At 39.0% G+C, this 19345-nt stretch overlaps 1 protein-coding gene across 1 annotated transcript in view; it reads right to left on the reverse strand.

Moving 5' to 3' along the window:
• Nucleotides 1-19345, reverse strand: part of DYM (dymeclin) — a gene marked incomplete at its 3' end in the record, with an annotated part of 99800 nt that overhangs the window by 49371 nt on the left and 31084 nt on the right. Inside the window, exons 6-7 of the mRNA XM_010021850.1 lie at nt 13955-14080; nt 12180-12322 (exon numbers count right to left, since the gene is read on the reverse strand). Of these exons, the coding sequence (XP_010020152.1) occupies nt 12180-12322; nt 13955-14080 (269 nt within the window). The remainder of the gene's footprint in view (nt 1-12179; nt 12323-13954; nt 14081-19345) is intronic.

The following is a 19345-nucleotide window of genomic DNA, read 5'->3' on the forward strand; positions in this document are numbered from 1 at the left end:
CCTACAAGCATTCAGTACCTTTGCTAAAGCTACAGAGCAAATCTTTTAGGCTCATCTCAAAAGATTTCCACTGAAGCTACTAGGATGCTGCATGAGCACACGATGTCTCAGTGCACAAAACACACCCCAGAACTAGCATCATACCTAATTTTAAAGCCATAAATACATGTACTCTGCCATGCAGAGCAATAGGAAGGCTTTTACACCACACACCCTGTAATTTGCCATTGTCATCTATGTTTAATGGCAATCCTCAGGGTCTGTTCTCTTTCTTGAAAAGAACTGCACAGCTTCCAATATGTTTACACAAAAACTTCAAAAGCAAAATATTCAAAGACCAGCTTATGCAGTTGGAGAAAAGACAAGCCTTCAGGCAGGCAGCCTTTAGTTAAATTTCTGTTTAAAGAAATGACATGTTCCTTTGCCAGTCCAAAGTAAAAGTCTGTAAGGCTGATAACTATAATACAGGGTTTTCCTTAAGAATACAGAGGAAAAAATAGCTAAGATGGTTCTCAGCAAATGATTCACTCCTCATACATCCTACTGTCTAATCCTTTTCCCCACTTTTTTTTGTTTTATTTCAAATCACAAAGCAACATATTTCGGCAGGTATTACATGACTGGTACAGTAAGAACCAGTTGCAAAAGAGCTATTTCTTGCCTGTAAAGTCCTAGTTCATTTAAGCCCTAATTCAGATCTGCTGAAAACTAGATGGTCTAAAGGGCTCAGAAGAATTCATAAATTCACCTTTTCCCACAGGTTCAAACCTAGCTATATGACAGACATCTCAGGGTTTCTAATGGTTGGATTTCTCTAATGTAAAACCTCATTAAAAGAGACAGGAGGAAAAGAAATAAAAACCCCAAAGAAAATGAAAAGCACGCTGCTATGTGAGACATGGCTCCTGCCCCTTCCTAAAACCCATCAGCCACAGCACTAACTCTGAGCTCATGTGTGTAGACAGGAATCACACAGGACAGCAATTACAGGTGGAAGGAATGAAGACCTAATGCAGAACATCCCCTTGACAGCCCCTGCATCCCACTATAATCACCATGTGTTCTATGAACAGGGTTTCTGATGAACGTCTGCACATTTTAGGTATTCTCTTCACAAGATGTTAAGTGCAAAATAAATCTGGGAAGCCAACCTCCAACACCTTACTGAAGCCTTATTATTAATGGCCAGCTAAATGTGACCTGACAAACCTAGTGATAAAAGCCTTTCACCCTCAAGCACCTTAAAGACTTATACACTGCCCCAGAAACATGTTAAAACTTGAAGTCCTACAACAACCGTTTAATACAGAAGATTCATGTATGTGCATGGCAGAAATAAATAGGCTTAAACTGATTTTTAATGTCAGCTGCAGAATAACATCATCTCAATAATGCAATGAGTTTGTGTGGACTGAGACCAGTGGGAAAGTAAAAGTTCTTAGTTCAGTCAGAGACTACGGGTCTGTAAATTTATCAGCTACAAGTCCACATAACGCTGAGAAAAAACGCAAAATATTAGCAGGAATTCTAAGAAGTTTAGTCTTTTAACATCCATAAGGAACTGTTCCAGAGTTAGAATCATTCTGAAATTTTTCATTTAGACAGAAAACCTTGTCCTGTTCCTGACCACAATTCTCTTACAAAAACCTAGTTTCCAATTTATTACCTACACTGCACAGCAGAAGAGTGACAACTCTGTCATTACTAATATCCACAAAAGGAAGGCAAGGTTTGGATCTCAGCCAAGGAAAATCTGTCTGCTGAACTGCAGCAGTTCCCCCGATAACAGACTACTCCAAACCTCACAAAATGCTCCAAAACGAGTGGGAAAGAGGGCAATGTTTGGCACAAAGGAAGAAATACTATCCAGAGACTGATCCAGAAAGGCCAAACATGAAAGCATTTGCTTAACATGTTAAACAAAAGCAATGTGCAAGAGCTTGTCAGCCCAACATGCTCTCCATTTCGCATAAGCTAGCCCCTAATGATACTCCAACAAAGGAAGATTGTTTACCGTCAACTTCTTATACATACATCCACATCAGGAATGTTTTTATGTCCACAACGGTTATTTACATGTTGGCAAGAGCTTTCATATCATCCAGCCAAACCATACCTGAGTTAGAGATACCAGGGAGTCATCTGCCTCCCTACACCTATTCTGCCTTCCCAGTTCCATGCCATGCCCATTTGTTCTGTCTCACAGGACAGAAACAGAAGATGGAAAGGACCAGAGGACAATATAGGGAACTCATGCAAGAAGGGATGTATTTCTGTGCCTTCCTCTCCAGCCTCTCATCTATCCAGTCCTTCCCTTGCATTCCATGGTGAAAGAGATACAACTCTGAGTTTAAAATGCTTAGTTTCAGTAAACTCAAACATTTGTTGATGAAACATGAGATTAATAAAACTGTGTTGCATCTGTGGTGCTGGTACAGAATGTATATTCAGACTCCCAATACCATTCCCAGTAAAACGATTAGAGAACTCTTCCTTTCGGTGCCAACATCAAAGTCTTTAAACCCTCTCGTAAGATTAATTTCTTGGAAGCTGTGCCATCTGAAGACGGTTTGGGCAGCATGTGTATGTTGTTACACTTCACATACCTGTCTGTGCTATTCCAACTGCTGCAACTGGTCTAATGAAAAATACTGCCTCTCCCTACAAACCTCCCCTTTGTAGATCATCACAACTATCACACCGCTAGAACTTTAAAGCTGCTCTTCTAAGACTCAAAGACCTTCTCTTGTGGACACCTTCAGGAATGCCACCACATTACAGTGCCATCAGCAAAGCATCCAGAGCATAGCAGACACCAGCAAAATGCCATTTCTTCCCACTTGCTCCAGCCCTTCACACACAGTAAGGGAGATGCAGAATGATCAGGGTGAAGCTTTGTGTTGAGCCTGTCCTAACGTGGCTGTGCCCTCCCAGTCAGCAGCTGAGCACCAGCTCATCATTTAGGTCCCCCTACTCGTGACACAGCCATCAGCCAGACATGGACTGACAGAGCTTGGCAGCAGCTCAGCTCTGGAGTTGCTGCAAATTCGACATCCAAATAAAAATCAAATTACTGAGAAGCAAGAAAAAATTCACACTTTCCTATAAGGATAATAATTGAATTTCCATGTCATACAGAAATTTATTCTTCAATAATGGAAATCCATTCTTTTCACCAGGATGTCTGTTCCTAGGTGCCACATTCTTTTCTTCTTAATAGTATTTTTCTTTCCCCAAAGTGAGTCACTCTGGAAAATGCCACTCACTTGAAAGAGAAAAATTGACAAACAAGCCCAACTGTCATGAAAATGAATGTTCACTGCTCTATACTACAACCACCACATACCGATAACTTAAATTTCAATCAGAGGAGAAAAGTTCCAAATTACTCAACAATAGTAACTGGCTTCAGGACAAGGAAATAAAATTTAAATCTGCAACTGTTAAAATAGTTTCTACTAATACATTGCTAAGCACATGATCTATTTGGCTTTGCTCTAATTTGGCTGGGAAGTCTTTCGCAGAAAGACGGAAAATGTTTTTGATGGCTTGTTCAAAAGGAAAAATAGCCATTTATCAGGTTATGTAAAAATCTCATACTTGTGTTGGAAACTACAGTTTGGCAGAACACATTTAATTACCATTGGCTCTTCTAGAACATTAGGTAAAAAATAACTATGCTATAATCGCATTAAGAGTTTGTCTTTGTTGGTTTAAGACAAAGATTTTAGTTAAAGGTCTCATTAAATCTTAGATCATTCTTTGCAAAGCTTAGCTCCTCCATGGGTCTACAAAAACAAGGAAGTACGGCCATAATCCATAGAAATAAAAGAAAGATGGAAAGACTTCCAAGCTTTTTTATGCTCTAACGTAAAGAAGGACATTTTCCCTCTCAAACAAAAATTACTCATTAGAAACTGTTGAAATTATTTGTGAAGTCAACCCTCAAAATCAAACACTTCAGTCCATGTATGCAATACAGTAAATATGTGCTCTTCAGTACATACCCAGCAAGGCTCAAGAGAACACATACATTATGAGCCACATCCAGATGGAGCGTGGCTCTACTAAGCTTGCACTGCCTCAGAATTACAAAACTCATTACAGCCAAGATTTTCACGGCATGTCCACTTATCCTCCAAAATATTTTCACCTTGTACTGTGCAAACTCAGTGCATTCCTTGCATAATGACCACAACTAGAAAAATGCCCTACACAACAGAATTGAAAATAAAAATTACAGACTTAGTAGGATCCAAGTCAAGGCTGAAAGCTTCTGCACGCATCTTCAGAACTGCAATTTTGAACTACAGATGTCCTCATGCGCACGAATATTTTCATTACAGATTAATCAGATTCAAGTGTTCATCTGATTTTAAGTTTTGGCACCACTGAAAGCTTTGCTTTTGTAACACGCTTACGTTTTGCTTCATTTCCCTTAGAGCCCCTGCAAAACCTACCACAGCTGTCATATCCTAACAGCACAGTGTTCCTTTGCACCATGTATATTCAACAGCCAGAGCAACATCTTTCTACTTGCATTAATGACTTAGTTAACAATGTAGTTAATTATCCACCTCCTCCTGGACAGGCATTGGCAAGACAGCCACCACTTTCTTCTGCAAGGAACATTCTTGTCTAGTAAGTACCAGCATTAAATAAGAGTTCATCTGCAGGCTCCTTATGTAAACTACTCTTTATATCCAAACCTTGCGGTTGAGTAAATTGACATCACAGATTAAGGCTATATTCATACCAAATTCATATATTAGATCTGATCTGTTATGTAAATTAAAATGTCTACTGATAATTGGAAAAACATAAGTTCTGCTGTATCTGCAAGATGTGTGCTTGGGAAGTTCTGCTGCATTAATTTAAGGATTTAATTTAAGGATTTAATGCAATTAACAGGTAAGCAAACTCACTGTTCCTCTTGTCCACCTAAGTGACAGATGTTGCCTCCCTCATCTCCCAGCTACGTATAATTACGTCCCTCACTATGAAAATGTACTCTTTAGTTTTTTATTTTTAAATTCAACTTCCTTTCCAAGGCAAAGACTGTTTTAATTTATTTTAAGCTTTGAAATAATTTCTCCTCTTCGCTAACAAAACTATTGGTAAGGCAAATAAAACTCTTTCAGAACTGCTGCTCCTATCAGTAGTTCGTTCTATGCCCAGCATAATAAATATGATACAAAGAAACTTTTCTTCTTTCACCTTGTACATGTTAAAAACCTACCAGACTTCAGGAGTCATTTGAAGAAAGGGTTAAAATACAGATTTTCATTTCAGATGCATTGAAAACGAAAATCTATGGTCACTTATTCTGGGGAAGGAGAAGAAAGTTCACCCTGACCTGAAATGCAGCTCATTCTATTTCCAACCCTTCAAGGTTCCTGCCACTAATCAGACATCAAGTGGAAACCCATTCATAGTGTCAATCCGTGCACCTGAAGCCAAATAAACTGTCCTTTTTACTGAAATACTGAGCCATTTTTGTCAGAAAATGTGCAGCAGAACAGAACAACCTGAGTGGTTCCCTGCAGGCACTCTCAAAATTTTGAAGAATAAAGGCCTTATGCAGTTACAGTCACTTCAATATCCTGTATCAGTATAAAGAACCCTACCCTTTCACTCACATGTTAACACTATATACTCCGTATCTACCACCCAGAAGAATGACCATCAAAAAGTTTAACGTGTTAATACTTCATGAGAAGCACTGTGGCCTTCTGGAAGGCACTGAACCTGAAGAATTTCATTCCCACATTTTGGTCCATTTCCTAGATGGTGTGGTCAAGCCTCTTTTTCATTTGCAATATGTTCAAAAATGAAGTGGAAATAAGGGTGTTTACAATCTTTTTACAGCATTTTCACATTTCTTACCAGAATAAATGCTATGTAGGAGATGAACACTCTTGCTGACACTGGATTGTAAGGTGCAGAGGTATGTTTCTTACCATCCCCTAGTTGAAAGTTATGGGATTTCAAGAAAAAACTCAAGTATTACAGGTTTTGTGTTTAAGGTGTTGGGTTTTTTTTTAATAACTGATTACTGAAATTTTGTAATTATAAAAATTGTCTTTATCTCAATTTCAATTTATGTAATTCTCTAGAGCTAAGAAGCATTTGGAAAGCATGAAATGCCTCCTTTTTTCCCACATAAAATTCCTTTTCCTAGCCCTAGTCATTGCAAGATATCAGGTTTTAAAACTTTTGTTGTTATAATACATCAGCTTGATTCTAGGTTTCCTTTAACAAGCAATTTCCCCTGAAGAATTAAAGAAGAAAAATCATTTTTGAGCCAATAGGTTTTCTTTTTTTTCTTTTATAATGGTTTATTTGAAGCTGCTCAGGTTTTGGAATATCAGGATAAATGTCAGGGAGATAAATCACCAGCACACCTCGTGAAACTTGCTGCAGCACTCTCAGTAAACAAGCTGGAGCATATGGTTACAATTATGATTTGTATGACCACAGAAATCAGAAGCTCTAGTCATGAACCACAGACTCGCTATGCTATCTATTGTACAAACTCTCCATGGTCCCTATCCTAAACAGCTTACAAGATAGATACAGGACAGGAGACGAGATGGATTAGCACAGAGAGAGGCTTGGAGAAGAGGCAGCATTAGTCAGCACAGTAGCAGAGCTCACAGCACACCACACACCTAGGCAGTGTCTGGTAGATAGCACAGAAAAGAGCCTTTACAGAAGACTTAAAAACATACAAGCCTTGTGAATGTTATGTATGAAATTCTTTTTCAATGCCAGGTTGGACACAGGGGCTTGGAGCAACCTGCTCTAGTGGAAGTTGCCCCTGCCTGTGGCAGGGGGTTGGAACTGGATGAGAGTTTAGGTCCCTTCCAACACAAACCATTCCATGATTCTGTGATGAAATATTTTGTCACAGGGGTAAAATGTTGGCAGCCAAAGGTCCCCAGGAGCATCTACCTCTCTGAGGGAAAGGAAAAAACCTTATCATTTGCTCCCTGCAAATATGCAAGTCTCACCAGACTTCAGAACACTTCCTAAAACTATCAATCCCAAGACCTTACAGTATAAATTCCTCTTCCGGGAAAGGATGCTTTGCTATCATTGCCCTTAGTAGCTGTGACTGAGGGACCCAGAGCAAAACCTGTGCTACCTGTCCAGCTAGTTCTAAATCACTGCTGATTAACTATCAAGAATAGGTTGGTGAAGCTTGTAAGACTGATCAAGAGCTTCTTAAAAGAGTTATAGTACAACTCTTCCAATTTCAGATCCTTGTGGTTGAAAGCCCCAAGTGTTTGGTGGACCTGGGACCAAGGCATGCTACTAAAGCACTGCTGCTGTGTAACTGTTCTATGCCCTCACATCATTCAAAAGCACAAAGATAAATTAAATTTCAAGAAAAACAGAAAACACAACACAGTGTATGTCAAAGGAAGTATGCAAAAGCTTGACGGTGAACACATCACCGGCCTTCAGAGATTTATGCCAGAGGCAATGGTTTTTTGTGCTACATTATACAGAAGATGAGTTATATCTCATATATCTCATTTAGGCCCCTCTCTGGCAGTAGCTCAACCAAACTTCAAAGCAGCTCCTATGGTCCTTACAGCACAGATTTCAGTCAGGATGAAGCTGCTCCAGATCCCAATTTGCCAAGCAGCTTTTGCAGACGAAGCCTGCCACAGCTACACTACTATTAATACTCAACTACTTAGCCTCAAAGAATGTGTCCTTGAACTACAAACATACAGTTTGCTCCGGTTTGGATGCATTTTTAGAGAAACTAAGAGGAAGGTTAAAGATCTATACATTACCAGAATCTTCACATTCAGTCAGGTCAAAACACCACGATTACAAGACCAGAAGGGGACACTGTTACAGAGAAGATGAACAGACAAAACTGGGAAAGAAGTCTCAGATCTACACTTTCATTATGGTGAGCATGAACAGGCAATTAAACATTGACTAAGCACCAGGGAGACAGACAAGGTTGTAGTTATGTAGCAGATCATACACCAGATCTGTGACACATCATGAAAAGGCTCTGGAAGGTAGAAACAACCAGCCTGAAATATTTGTTAGTAGAAAAAAAGCTTGATGGAATCATAAGAAATAACAGACTTATCATTAGTAGCTTTTTGTGTCTCTCTACTTTGACATGTTTTAATCTAGATATTACTAATCAGACTCTGTAAAACTGAAGAGGAAAAAGATACTAACACAAACCACCAAATAGTCATGAACAGTTTTCTTGTAAAGTTGAAGATAACCATGCAAGTGTTCCTATTAACCAAAGTACAGCACTGAAAAATAAAAGGAATAAGCTGCAATATATATATAACTCACAGATGTACAACAGAGGTCATCCAATGCCTTCAAGTGCACTAATGCTGAATGACATAATGCAGAGTGAAGTACATACTTACATGATAGAAAGTCATTAATGGCCAGAGATGTTTGTCTGGTTCCAACCAAAGAGTACAGACATGAGAAAACAAGTCATAATTGACCACTACACATTGAATTCTGCAATTTAGATGAATACTACGACAGTACATTTGTGGGCCAAATTAGTGATGATGGTTGCTTAGGTGATTAATGAAGATGAATCCAGCTACTGCCTTTTCATTAGTTTCTTACAGGTACACCATTGTACCCATTACATCCATAATCATCTAAACAGCACAAATTAAGTCAATTAGATCTTACTGTTGCAGTAACTCCTAAGTACTGCAAGATGCATTAAAGTGTTTGGTCTTTTTAATAGCAAAGTATAAACTGGATCAACAATTTCAAATGAAACCCTTTGAATTGACTTATTTTTCAACAGCCTTGAGTAGCACTAACATTCTCCTGTCTTAGCATATCATCTGTTTGGCAGTTCCTCACTGTAACATGAATTTTATTGTGCAAGAAATAAAATCACTAATTAAAAAAAATCTTGCTTGTCCACTAAAAGTTCTCTCAACTTGGTTAACTGTGGACCATGAATTGGCAAATGCTAACAGTACTCCAAAAAAAAAGAGGAGGGGATTTAAAGCCAAAAAAAACCCCCAAACCTCAAACCATTTTTTGAAGCTAAGTTATTTCAATGTACCTTGTGAACAAAGAGAAATAATTTCTAATATATGAGGTCTCATCTCTACCACCATGCATACTGATGTAATTTATGCCTTCACATCAACAACATAGCACCAGAACTAGCAGCACTTTACAATTATCTTGCACACCTACAGAAAGACTGCAAAGACAAAGGTGACTCAGTATAGAACATCCTTTATGAAGTTACTGAACTAAAATATCATTATTTGCCTCCCTCTTTCTGAACCCACAATTGTTTATTTAGCAGCTGGAGAACAGCATAACTGGCAATACAATTCTAACCAAGGTATGTAGGATGGTGAAAGGTACGTGCACACAGATGCCCTGCACAGAGTCAGAGGCTGAACTAAGGAGGCATAATTGATGAGAGGATGTTGGCTGCATGGTTTCAGGGTTGAGGAGGCTCATAAGAGGAAAAAACCCAAGATATGAAGGATGAGAAGCAAGAGAACGTTAACTGTGGGAAAGGGTAAACTGCTGAATCACAAGGAAGGAAGGGGGGGGTGGATTTAAAGTACAACTCTTATAAGAGCTTGTTGCTCTACTGCTGCTGTACAAGTAACTACAGAACATGTGTAATGTAATACGTGCTAACGTATATGACATACCAAGTTAAATTATTTCAAACTGACAAGTACAATAATTATTTTAGACCTTGGAATTTAATATGAAAAATAGATTCTTTTAAAACTAGGCTCCTAGCTCCTTTCATCCTAAGTAGATTATATTTAGACTATTTCAGTAAACTTATTTTAAGCATTATGTGATATTTAAAAGACTGAGCAACATAAAAGTGAATTTTCAATTCTTCTGTTCTTCTCTGAACTCTTCTCCTGTAAAGATTACAAAATACACAAAAATAAAACCCACAAACCCACAACACAGAAATCATGTCTAAGTGTTTTTTCATTGCTTTAAACTTGCTTCTGTTCCAAAAATACACTCTCAGTTTGTGTTACCATCTTCTAAGCTGTACAGCACTCTACCCACATATCAGATGCTATATAAAACAAAGGACTGAAAAGGGTTAACGTGGAGATATTACAGATGGACAAATAATGCTATTTACTCGAGAAATCTTACGGTGTCCTTTATAGTCCAACAGCATCTACAGGCAAATAATCAGATACACAAAACCATTAAACAACTGTCTGGGCCCAAACAGAAAAAGTACTTCTATTTCCTAACAGGATGTGGTACTTATTATTTTCCCTTTCCCAGGCAGGTCATTAGAAAACTCTCTATAAAGGTTCTTTTACTTAAAGCTTTAAATGGATATCTTCAGTTCGCTGGGAGAAGAGATGGTACTTCAGGTACTCATGAAAGGAGCAAGAAAATAAGCGTAGGAGTACACCAAGGGAGACATTAAGAGAATGGTTTTAGAGGAGTGAAGGGGGTGGAAGTGTAGGAAGAGACAAGAACAGACGTAGGCTGAAACCTTCAGAGTTTGCATTTAGAAACGCAAACCCAGTATGTAAGAAGTGCATGTAATATTGGAGGCACTAGAGGAAGGCAGGAGTGGCGGCAATTTGGATGGACTCTACAAATCAAATAAGGAGAGGAATGGGGGGAAACAAAGCCATTTTCTCTGTGGCTGTACTAAGGCAGAAGGACACTGAAGTGTAATAAGACAGATTAGAACCAAGGTAGCAGAGTATCAGAATACGCAAAGAGAACCACTCTTCTATCACAAGCAGAAGTTCAAACCACATTCTGAAACTGCTTCAGAAAAACATCTGAAGAGCAATTTTCTCTAGCAACTGAAAAGAATGTACCTGTTGGGACTCGGGAATAAAAACATCGTAGGGAACAATTTAATTAATTTCCTTTCTGTTTAAATAAACTGCAAATCAAGCAACTGCTTTCTGAAGCATTTACATTACAGGCACGATGCAAACATCGCAGTGGCCTACCCTTGAGCGTGTAAAGTGGAAATCAGAGAGAAGATGCATGTTCCAGCAGCACACTGAGCTAGCCGTGCGTAACCTCATCTTACACAGAAGCAGGGATGTATTTAGACTATGCTGTGCCAAGTCACACAGACATGCTCTTTTACTGCCTCCGTGAGGAGATCCACATGCACTGACACAGGCTGTGAAACATTTTCTGGCAGACCACTCGCAGCCTGAACTTTAATATCCCCTAGGGATGCTGCCAGTGAATGGATTTCACAAAAAAGCAAAACAAATAGCATCAGTTCTAACAGCAACTGACTTGAAAAGTGTTACTTACTTTATCACAGAAAAAAGAAAGTAACGTGTACCTTTAGTGTTAGCAATATACTGTTTTTTCATTCTTCTTATATGGAAAATGAAAAACCTTTAGGGAGAATTTTTCTCTGTAATAATGCACACACCGATAAAACACATCTGGTATGGAGAAGAGAGAAACCACCAACCAAAACATGGTGTAACAAACATGAGAGCCCCGATTTCTTAACAAAAAATGGCATCAAGTCTTTCACGTTCTTCAGGCAATATCTGTCTATAACAAACGGGCCACCCACAAAAGGTCAGAATCTAGTCATACTATTCAGGAAAAGACATTAGTCAACCTACCAGGAAAGGCACACACTACAATACGTTACAAATATTCCTGTCGAGGTCACTCCCTTACATCACACAATCCTTAAGACTGGACGGCACCTCTTAAGACCACCTAGTCCAACCTTCTGCTCAAGCAGAGCCACAGAGCAGGTCACCATGGCCACTGAGTAATTACAAAATACGAACATAAAAGTATTTCTTACAATATTTTAAGCAACTTGAAGGATGTGATTTATCAAACGAGGCACTACTTGTTTGTTCAGGGTTTTTTTTAACGTCTCAATAAAAGAAAAATAGGGACTACGTGCCACTGTTACCATGTGCTGTCCTGCAGATAACAATTGCTTCAGGTTCTAAAGCATGTCAAGATAAAATATATATGATTACGATCCAGACACCTTTTCTATACTGAGCATGCACAATGTTATCCCTGAAATGCTGAAAAGAAACAGGCCACAGGTGATCTTGTAAGATATGTCACACAGAAGATGCTACTTTGTAAGGTTTGAAGTATCATTTATAGAAAATAAGACTCACTTGCCACCCCAGATGCAATTCCGTAAAGCAGTCCTCCTCCATCACTTTGCTGCTGAAAGACATGGGTCCCTGGAGGAGGGCTTCTTTCTTGTCTAATGAAATTATATAGTAAAGTTTTCACAAGTCTGCTGGTGTATGGGAGACTGAAAAGAAAAAGAAAACAGCTTTAGCTGACTCACAACTTGCAAAATCTGGCACAACAAAGCCCAGGCAGGGTGCAAAGGCTGGAGTTTGCCATTAAAAACAGACAGTAGCTCTCCCAGTGCTGAGGAGACTGGAAAGGGAAAGAATGCCAAGGCCTTGCCCATGCAAAGCTGCACCAGCTTGAGGAGAGCTCTGCTGGGGCACCTTTAACAGCAGCATCATGGACACTATTTTTTGTTTTCTTTTTTCAATAGTACTTTTAAATCAGTTTGTGGAATTAATGAATTCTTCTACCTCAAGACACGATTGTAAAAATGTTTGTGCAAGGGAGAGAAACATTACACTGGTTCAGGTTTTGCTCTATGCTTTGGTTACATAGAACAGGTAACAAGAGCATTTTTCTACCCCAGTATCTGTGTTTGTTTGTGAAGCTGCGGCCCATTTGCAAAGACCAACAAAACATCTGACCTCGAGTCAGTGATTCTGACAAACCCATGTAAAAATCGTTTAATTTAAATAAAAGGTTACACTATTTCCAAAACAGAGAAGGATTTCCACGGTAGCAAACAGTTGGTTCCTATTCCCATACAATTTAGAGGTGAACAGACAGTAAGGATGATATAATTGTAATGATGTGCTATGATGAACTCCAGTCCCCTCAAACCAGCATACCTTCAACTCTTGGCATTGCCACAGCTTCCCAGACATCAAATTCCCACTCCTCTCTCCAGAGGCCAAGTACCTGCTACTCCCAACCCAGACCCCTTAGACCATATTCTCCCAAACATTCCCCATTTTGCCCCAAACCCTCAATTCCTTTAATTGGAGATTGAAGCACCAAACTCCATGCACACTGAGGCTCTGCCTCTACACTGCTGCTGCTTGAGGCTGAAGTCTGCCCACAGACTCAAAGCTGAGCCTTCCTCCTTTCCCTGCACATCACCCCACAGCAGTATTCCTCTGTTACATCTAGGAGATATTCCAGAACACCAGACAATAGACGTACATACCAAAAATCTGCCTGTGTGGTATTTAAAGTTGAAAGACAATGATGCATATAAGCCATCGTGACAAAGCATTTAAATGAAACAACTGACTCACAGAACAAGAGGTTATTACACACAGGACCCAGTTTACTACCTGCCAAGTACTTGCACTACTGCAGCTTACAACTCAGAGTAGCACATATTTGCAATCTTTTGAGGGCTATGTATTTGTATCACAAAAAGGCCCATCAGCAATTCTGAGCTTCTCTAGACTGCACTGTTACAAGAAAAGACCCATGCTGAACCAAAAAAATCCATCCTGAAAAGTAAAAGCTGTTTTAGGTTAATGAAATAACCCTCAAAAAATGAAAATGGCTTCCAAAAGAGTTTTACTGAAGTCTGGGCTGTGAGATTTAGCCCTGGAACCTTCCAACAGCCTTTACAAATGTTTGCTTTTGTGTTTTGTTTTCTTTTGTGTTCCATTTTCTTTTGTGTTCCACTTTCTTTTGTGTTCTGTTCTCTTTAGAGCAGAACAAGTTTTCTATCAAAATGTATTCAACTGTATTTGTTTTCAGGTACAAACTGTCTACAAGCAATCAGAAGCATTTGCTCTGCTGTTAGGAACCACCCCAGAACACGACGTACCATCGGCCACGCATCAGGTGTTTGTGGATGATGCTCTCTCGCAGAATTTCTTTGCGGAATAACTGGCAGGAGAGGAAGACGATGAGTGTTGTCACAGCTTCCAAAGAAATGCTGTATGTAATATCTCTGCAAGCAAACAGGGAAAATTTATCAAGGTTAATCTACTGGGTTTGTTTACAAACTGACTTCCAAGAACACATGGTAGCTTCACCTGAGGTTATACGCTGTTCAGCACAGCCACTTTCAACTGGGAACACGTAAACACCACATTCAGAAAACCCAGAATCACTTCAGACCAACAATGTGTTGTTTTTCTTACACAGAAGCACCTTTTTATTTATACGCCAAGGCAATGTAAAACACTGAGGTATTGCCCAGAACATTCCAGCTGCAATTTTCAGACCACGCTTCATTCTAAAAATAAAAAAATGTATCTCAAAAGTGTGTCCTTTGTCCTGTTAAATAAAATTGCCACAAAACCATCCTGCTAAGCCAGGGATATGTCCAGCTAGCCAAACACAGATCCATCTGCCAGGAAAAGTAGATGCCTAAGAAAGGAATGTAATACACAAATCCTAGTTTAAATGTAAGAAATGCTAAGGATATCAAGATACTACACACAGCCATTCAATTTTAAATGGTATTTCTGAGGTAACAGTGAAGTATAAAGTTTCAAGATCTTTCAGACAGCTCTAAAGAATGTGCTGTGATGCTTAAATACTGATGCCTAATAGTTCAGCAAAGCTCATTAAGCTAATTGGGAAAGGCTGTGCAGCAAAATGGATGACAGAGAGATTTGGGATATCTTACGATTTCTGCTCCCACCTCTGCCTACAATGACTTTGTTATTTGTTTTTTAAAGGGGGAGAAAAATGGTCTTTGCCTCCTTAATCAGTTATAAATTGCAGACTACAAGAAACCTTTTAAAACACATTGATGTCACTTTGACATGAACTAGTATTACTCTTCCTTTCAACCAAAGACCGTTTTCACCTCCTCCAAAAGTAAGGGGATGCTTGGTGCAACAAGATCACCCAGTAATCCATTAGAAAGATTGTTATTAAGTACTTCTAATGCTTCCCCCATTGTTTAATTTACACACGCTGATTCACAGTCCAATATCATTAAGTCACAACAGGTGTCCAACTTCACTTACCAAGGTTTTTTGACCTTGGGACCTACTGGAAATTCAAAATCTATTTACAATTCTCAAATTCAGGCATTTTATAGTATCTCTATTTAAAACAAAATTTTAAAAATGTCAGCATCGGTGTGTGTTTAAGCAGCGCTGCAAGATTTTTCTTTCGTACAATGTCACCTTCCAAAAATTTCATTCTTAACAGTCAGAACGAGTATAAACATAAAACTAAGTGCTCTTTCAAATAAGGATGACTACAGTGCAATCTCTTTTGGAACACAATAAATTAACCACAGGAAAGACTGGCTGGACTGAAACTCTTCATTAGTCTCAGATCAGAACTGACGTGGTCCTTACCAAACTGAACTGAATTTCATTTAGAGGAAATCAGTCTGACTTTTAGCACGCTCAAATACTTTAATAGCCTCAAGTGTGTTGCTAGAAATGCTGTAAGTAACGTGCATTACTGTAAAGCATGAGAAGAAGAGTTTCATGCATCACAGATAAATTAAGCCAGAGTTTCTGAGCATAGAGAGTTTTAGCTATTTGCTCAAAGGCAATAGCAAACTGGAATCACAATTTCCTGGATTGCAAACCCACACTACCTCTGATACAAAAATGTTTTTGAAAGTGAAGGTTATGCAAACTCACTGTTTTTATCTTCTTTCACATGACTCAAGTATTTTAATCTGTGACACTTCAAGTTACAGGTCAGGAAGAGACGTACTGCTTGAATAACATTCTTCCTTAAATCATGAAGTGCATTTTAATTACTTCTAGGTTTTGTCAGTTACCTGACTTTTTGCCCACTACTGAGGAAGTTAGCCAGTGTAAATGCTGATAATTAGATCAGGCCAGAGGTTACACTGTGATGTGGTTCCACTACAAATCCATCTCAGCCAGAAGCAAGGCTGAGCTAGGAACAGCTCCCACTCCCTCTCCAAATCAGCGATGCTTTGCGACCCTCTACCCACCTTCCTCCGAGCCAAAACAAGGAAGACCTATAAATATTGATTATTAGAGGTTAAGCCAGAAGAAAAAAAAAAAAAAAAGAAATGTTCTTCTATCAAAATACAATGTTTTTCTATCAAAATATTTTTTTCTATCAAACCAGAACCATTTTCTATCAAAATAAAAATAATAGGTTGAAAATTATTTTTAGCTATAGAAATAAGAAAAAAAATCAGAAGCTTCTAATTACCAAGGCTGAGAATAGGAGAATAATGCCTCCAACCTTGAGCTGATTAATGAAAAAGCTAACTTCATGACACAGTACAACACGCACTGGGTCACTCCGCTCAGAAGAAACAAATTCTAAAGTCTACTGTGCTTTTCCTCCATTTCAATTGCTCGTTCATTTATTGTTTTTGACAAACCATACAAGTGGAATAGCAAATTTGAGGAGACATTAAAGAACTCTTTTCTATTTTTGTATGATTCAGTGTAAAGAAATAAACAAAGAGGTTATTGTAATGTATTCAGAACATTTTTTTTTTGGGGGGGGGGGGGGGAGAAGGGAATCTGCTTTCAATACCCTTATGTAACTCTGAGAGAAACAAAAATAGAAAGGAAGCTAAATTCATGCAGTTCAGTTACTGATTTGTTCTCATTTTCTCTCTATCCAAAACCCAGTTAGGGCACATTTAACTGCAGAAACATTCCACTCAACCTGTAGAATCTGTTCAAATTAAATCTGCTCTGACAAAAACACAAACAGAGTCCGGATACCTGGGGTAACCCCTCAGCTACAAGTATATTAATTTATCAGCACAAGTATAAAGCTTCAGAGAAAAAGTATTTTCTCCAGCGAGGGTCAAACGTACAGTTTTCTGAAACTCAAGCATTTCTGAAGGGTCACAAGAACTACCAGGAACCTCTTTTAACTTCAAAGAAAATACTGTTTGTTTATATTGAGAGACTATAGAATAGGGGGGGTCTGGTTTTGAATTTAATTTTTTTTATTCCAAGCTATCAGTCATATAGAATGACTTTACATGGAATTTATGCTGATCTCCAACTTCCTCTGAAAACTGTTTGCTTGCAGATAAGGAGGAAACTAGAAATAATGAACTCATGTATCAATTACGTGTCAGAATTATTTAGATATTTATTTCAGAAAAGCAGAAGGACTGCATGATGTTTTGAGTTTCTGTGGGCTTTTCTTTTCCTCAAGTGTCTTATAAAAAATTCCATAGAACTCAGATAAAGCTCATGTCCCAAGTAAACTGAGTGCACCAAGGCATACAAAGGTCTTTTTTTGACTTTTCTCCTGAATTCTCTCTCTTGGAGATCTCAATAGTTATTCTTACTTAACTTTTTTCCTCTTCTTTTCTCTCTCCCTCCCACTGGAGGATATATTCCCATATTAGTCAGACAAGCCAACAGATATTATTCTTTTGTCCATCTTCTTTCATGAGGGAACAATCTCCCACAGGGTGAACTCTAAAACCGGTTTCTCTCCTGCATTTGGGTTCTTTCCTTACTACGAGTAGCTGTCCTCCTTGGTATCACGTTTCTCACACAGTGACACAAAGCAAGCACCTCTTCTTCAAGCAGGTGAAATAGGTCCAGGTTCTTCCCTGTGACACCCACTTTAAAACTGATTTCTGGCAACAAACCCTATATACACACACATATAGTCTCTAAAGCAAAGACCTATCATATGTATCTATGATTATCTTAAATTATGACTTTTTCGGGGAGTGATAACTTTGAGCTCCAAAGTGCAAGATTTCCAGATGCTAGCATAACATAAATGTGTGCATCTATTTTACAAACACATACATCTGTGATTCCATGAGAAACAGTTGATAGGTCAATGGATTCCTTCCAAAAGCAATGACACCAGAGCAGTGAATGCTTCTAAATTTAACAACCACGTACAATCTGTATTATAGTTGTTGTGAAGTAAGTTTAGTTAGGTGAATTCATTTAACTGACGGAACTAGCACAAGTAGTGGCTGAGCATGGGAAGCTGAAGCTGCTGGAGCCTTAGGCCACAGGCACCTAACTCCCACTTAGATAAAGCTGAACTTAATTTACAACCTGCGCTTAGTTATGCAAACAAAGGCCTTGAGACCAGTGCAAATTGGAAGATAAAGGCATTGCATCCAGTTAGCAAGGAGCAAGAAACCAGAGAGAGATAAGAAGGAATTTACAGCTGGCCTCGAGATAAGGAAAAAACCCAATAACGGATGAGGAGACCCCAGACCAAAATTCACCACTGGACTAAGAGGCATGTGCAAGGCACATGAACAGTGTGTGATGGTTGGGTGAATGGAATGTAAGGGTATATGAAACACCAGGAATTTCTTTGTTCTGGGTCCCTCCCTGGCGGCACCAGCTTGAGCTACTCCTACTCCTGTGCCACTCAATTACTAATTTATTTTCTATGAATTGATGTCTGAGACGCTGCTGTGGGAAACCCAGGGCCAAGAATTTTATTTAACAATAGTGATCTTTAGACAATGACTCATTAAAATCAAATGACAAAAAAACCCTAATAATTCAGCAACACCTTCCACCTTAATCCCTTTTGTCAGGTAAGCGGCAGAGATCCTGGGGTCCTCTGAGATCCCTAGGGCCCTTGGGTACTGCTTTGAAGCAGCACTGCATTTAGACTTAAAAGTAGTAGTGCTTCGGAAGAAACTGGTAGAGTAATTCTTTCATGATACAAACTGGAAAGGGTATTACTTCTCTTCTGGTCAAGAAGTTCTTCCATCAAGAACATATATTTTTACTGATTTTATTTATTAATTGTGGTGGCAGACCTGTAAATTCTATCAGAGTTATCTACCTTTGGGCACATGGGGCTGGAGAAGCGCACCAGACCAGCTACCTGCATCTCACACTGTCGCACGGAGCCTGTCTGAACTGGACCAATATTTCACCTTGCCCTTTTACAGACATTTATTTCAAATATATCACAATGCTGACAATGCACTCTAAAAGCTCAAAATGCCTGAAAAAAAGGTCTATGGTCAAAACAGTAATCTTTAACAAAATTAAGTATTTTCTTTGTGGTAGAAACAGGAAAAGAGCACACACAAGCAGTCAGTTAAGGGAACCTGCCTGAGCAGTACCTCTTTCAAGTATCTTTAATAAGGCAAAGTGCTGGGTCCTGCATTTGGGCCACAAAAACCCCCTGCAATGCTCCAGGATTGGGGAAGAGTGGCTGGAAACTGCTCATGGGAAAGGACCTGGGGGTGCTGATCGATGCAGCTTGTGCCCAGGCAGCCAAGAAGCCCCCAGCA

Source organism: Nestor notabilis, unplaced genomic scaffold (genome assembly GCF_000696875.1).
Source record: "Nestor notabilis isolate BGI_N333 unplaced genomic scaffold, ASM69687v1 scaffold5699, whole genome shotgun sequence".
In the NCBI taxonomy this organism is placed as follows: domain Eukaryota; kingdom Metazoa; phylum Chordata; class Aves; order Psittaciformes; family Psittacidae; genus Nestor; species Nestor notabilis.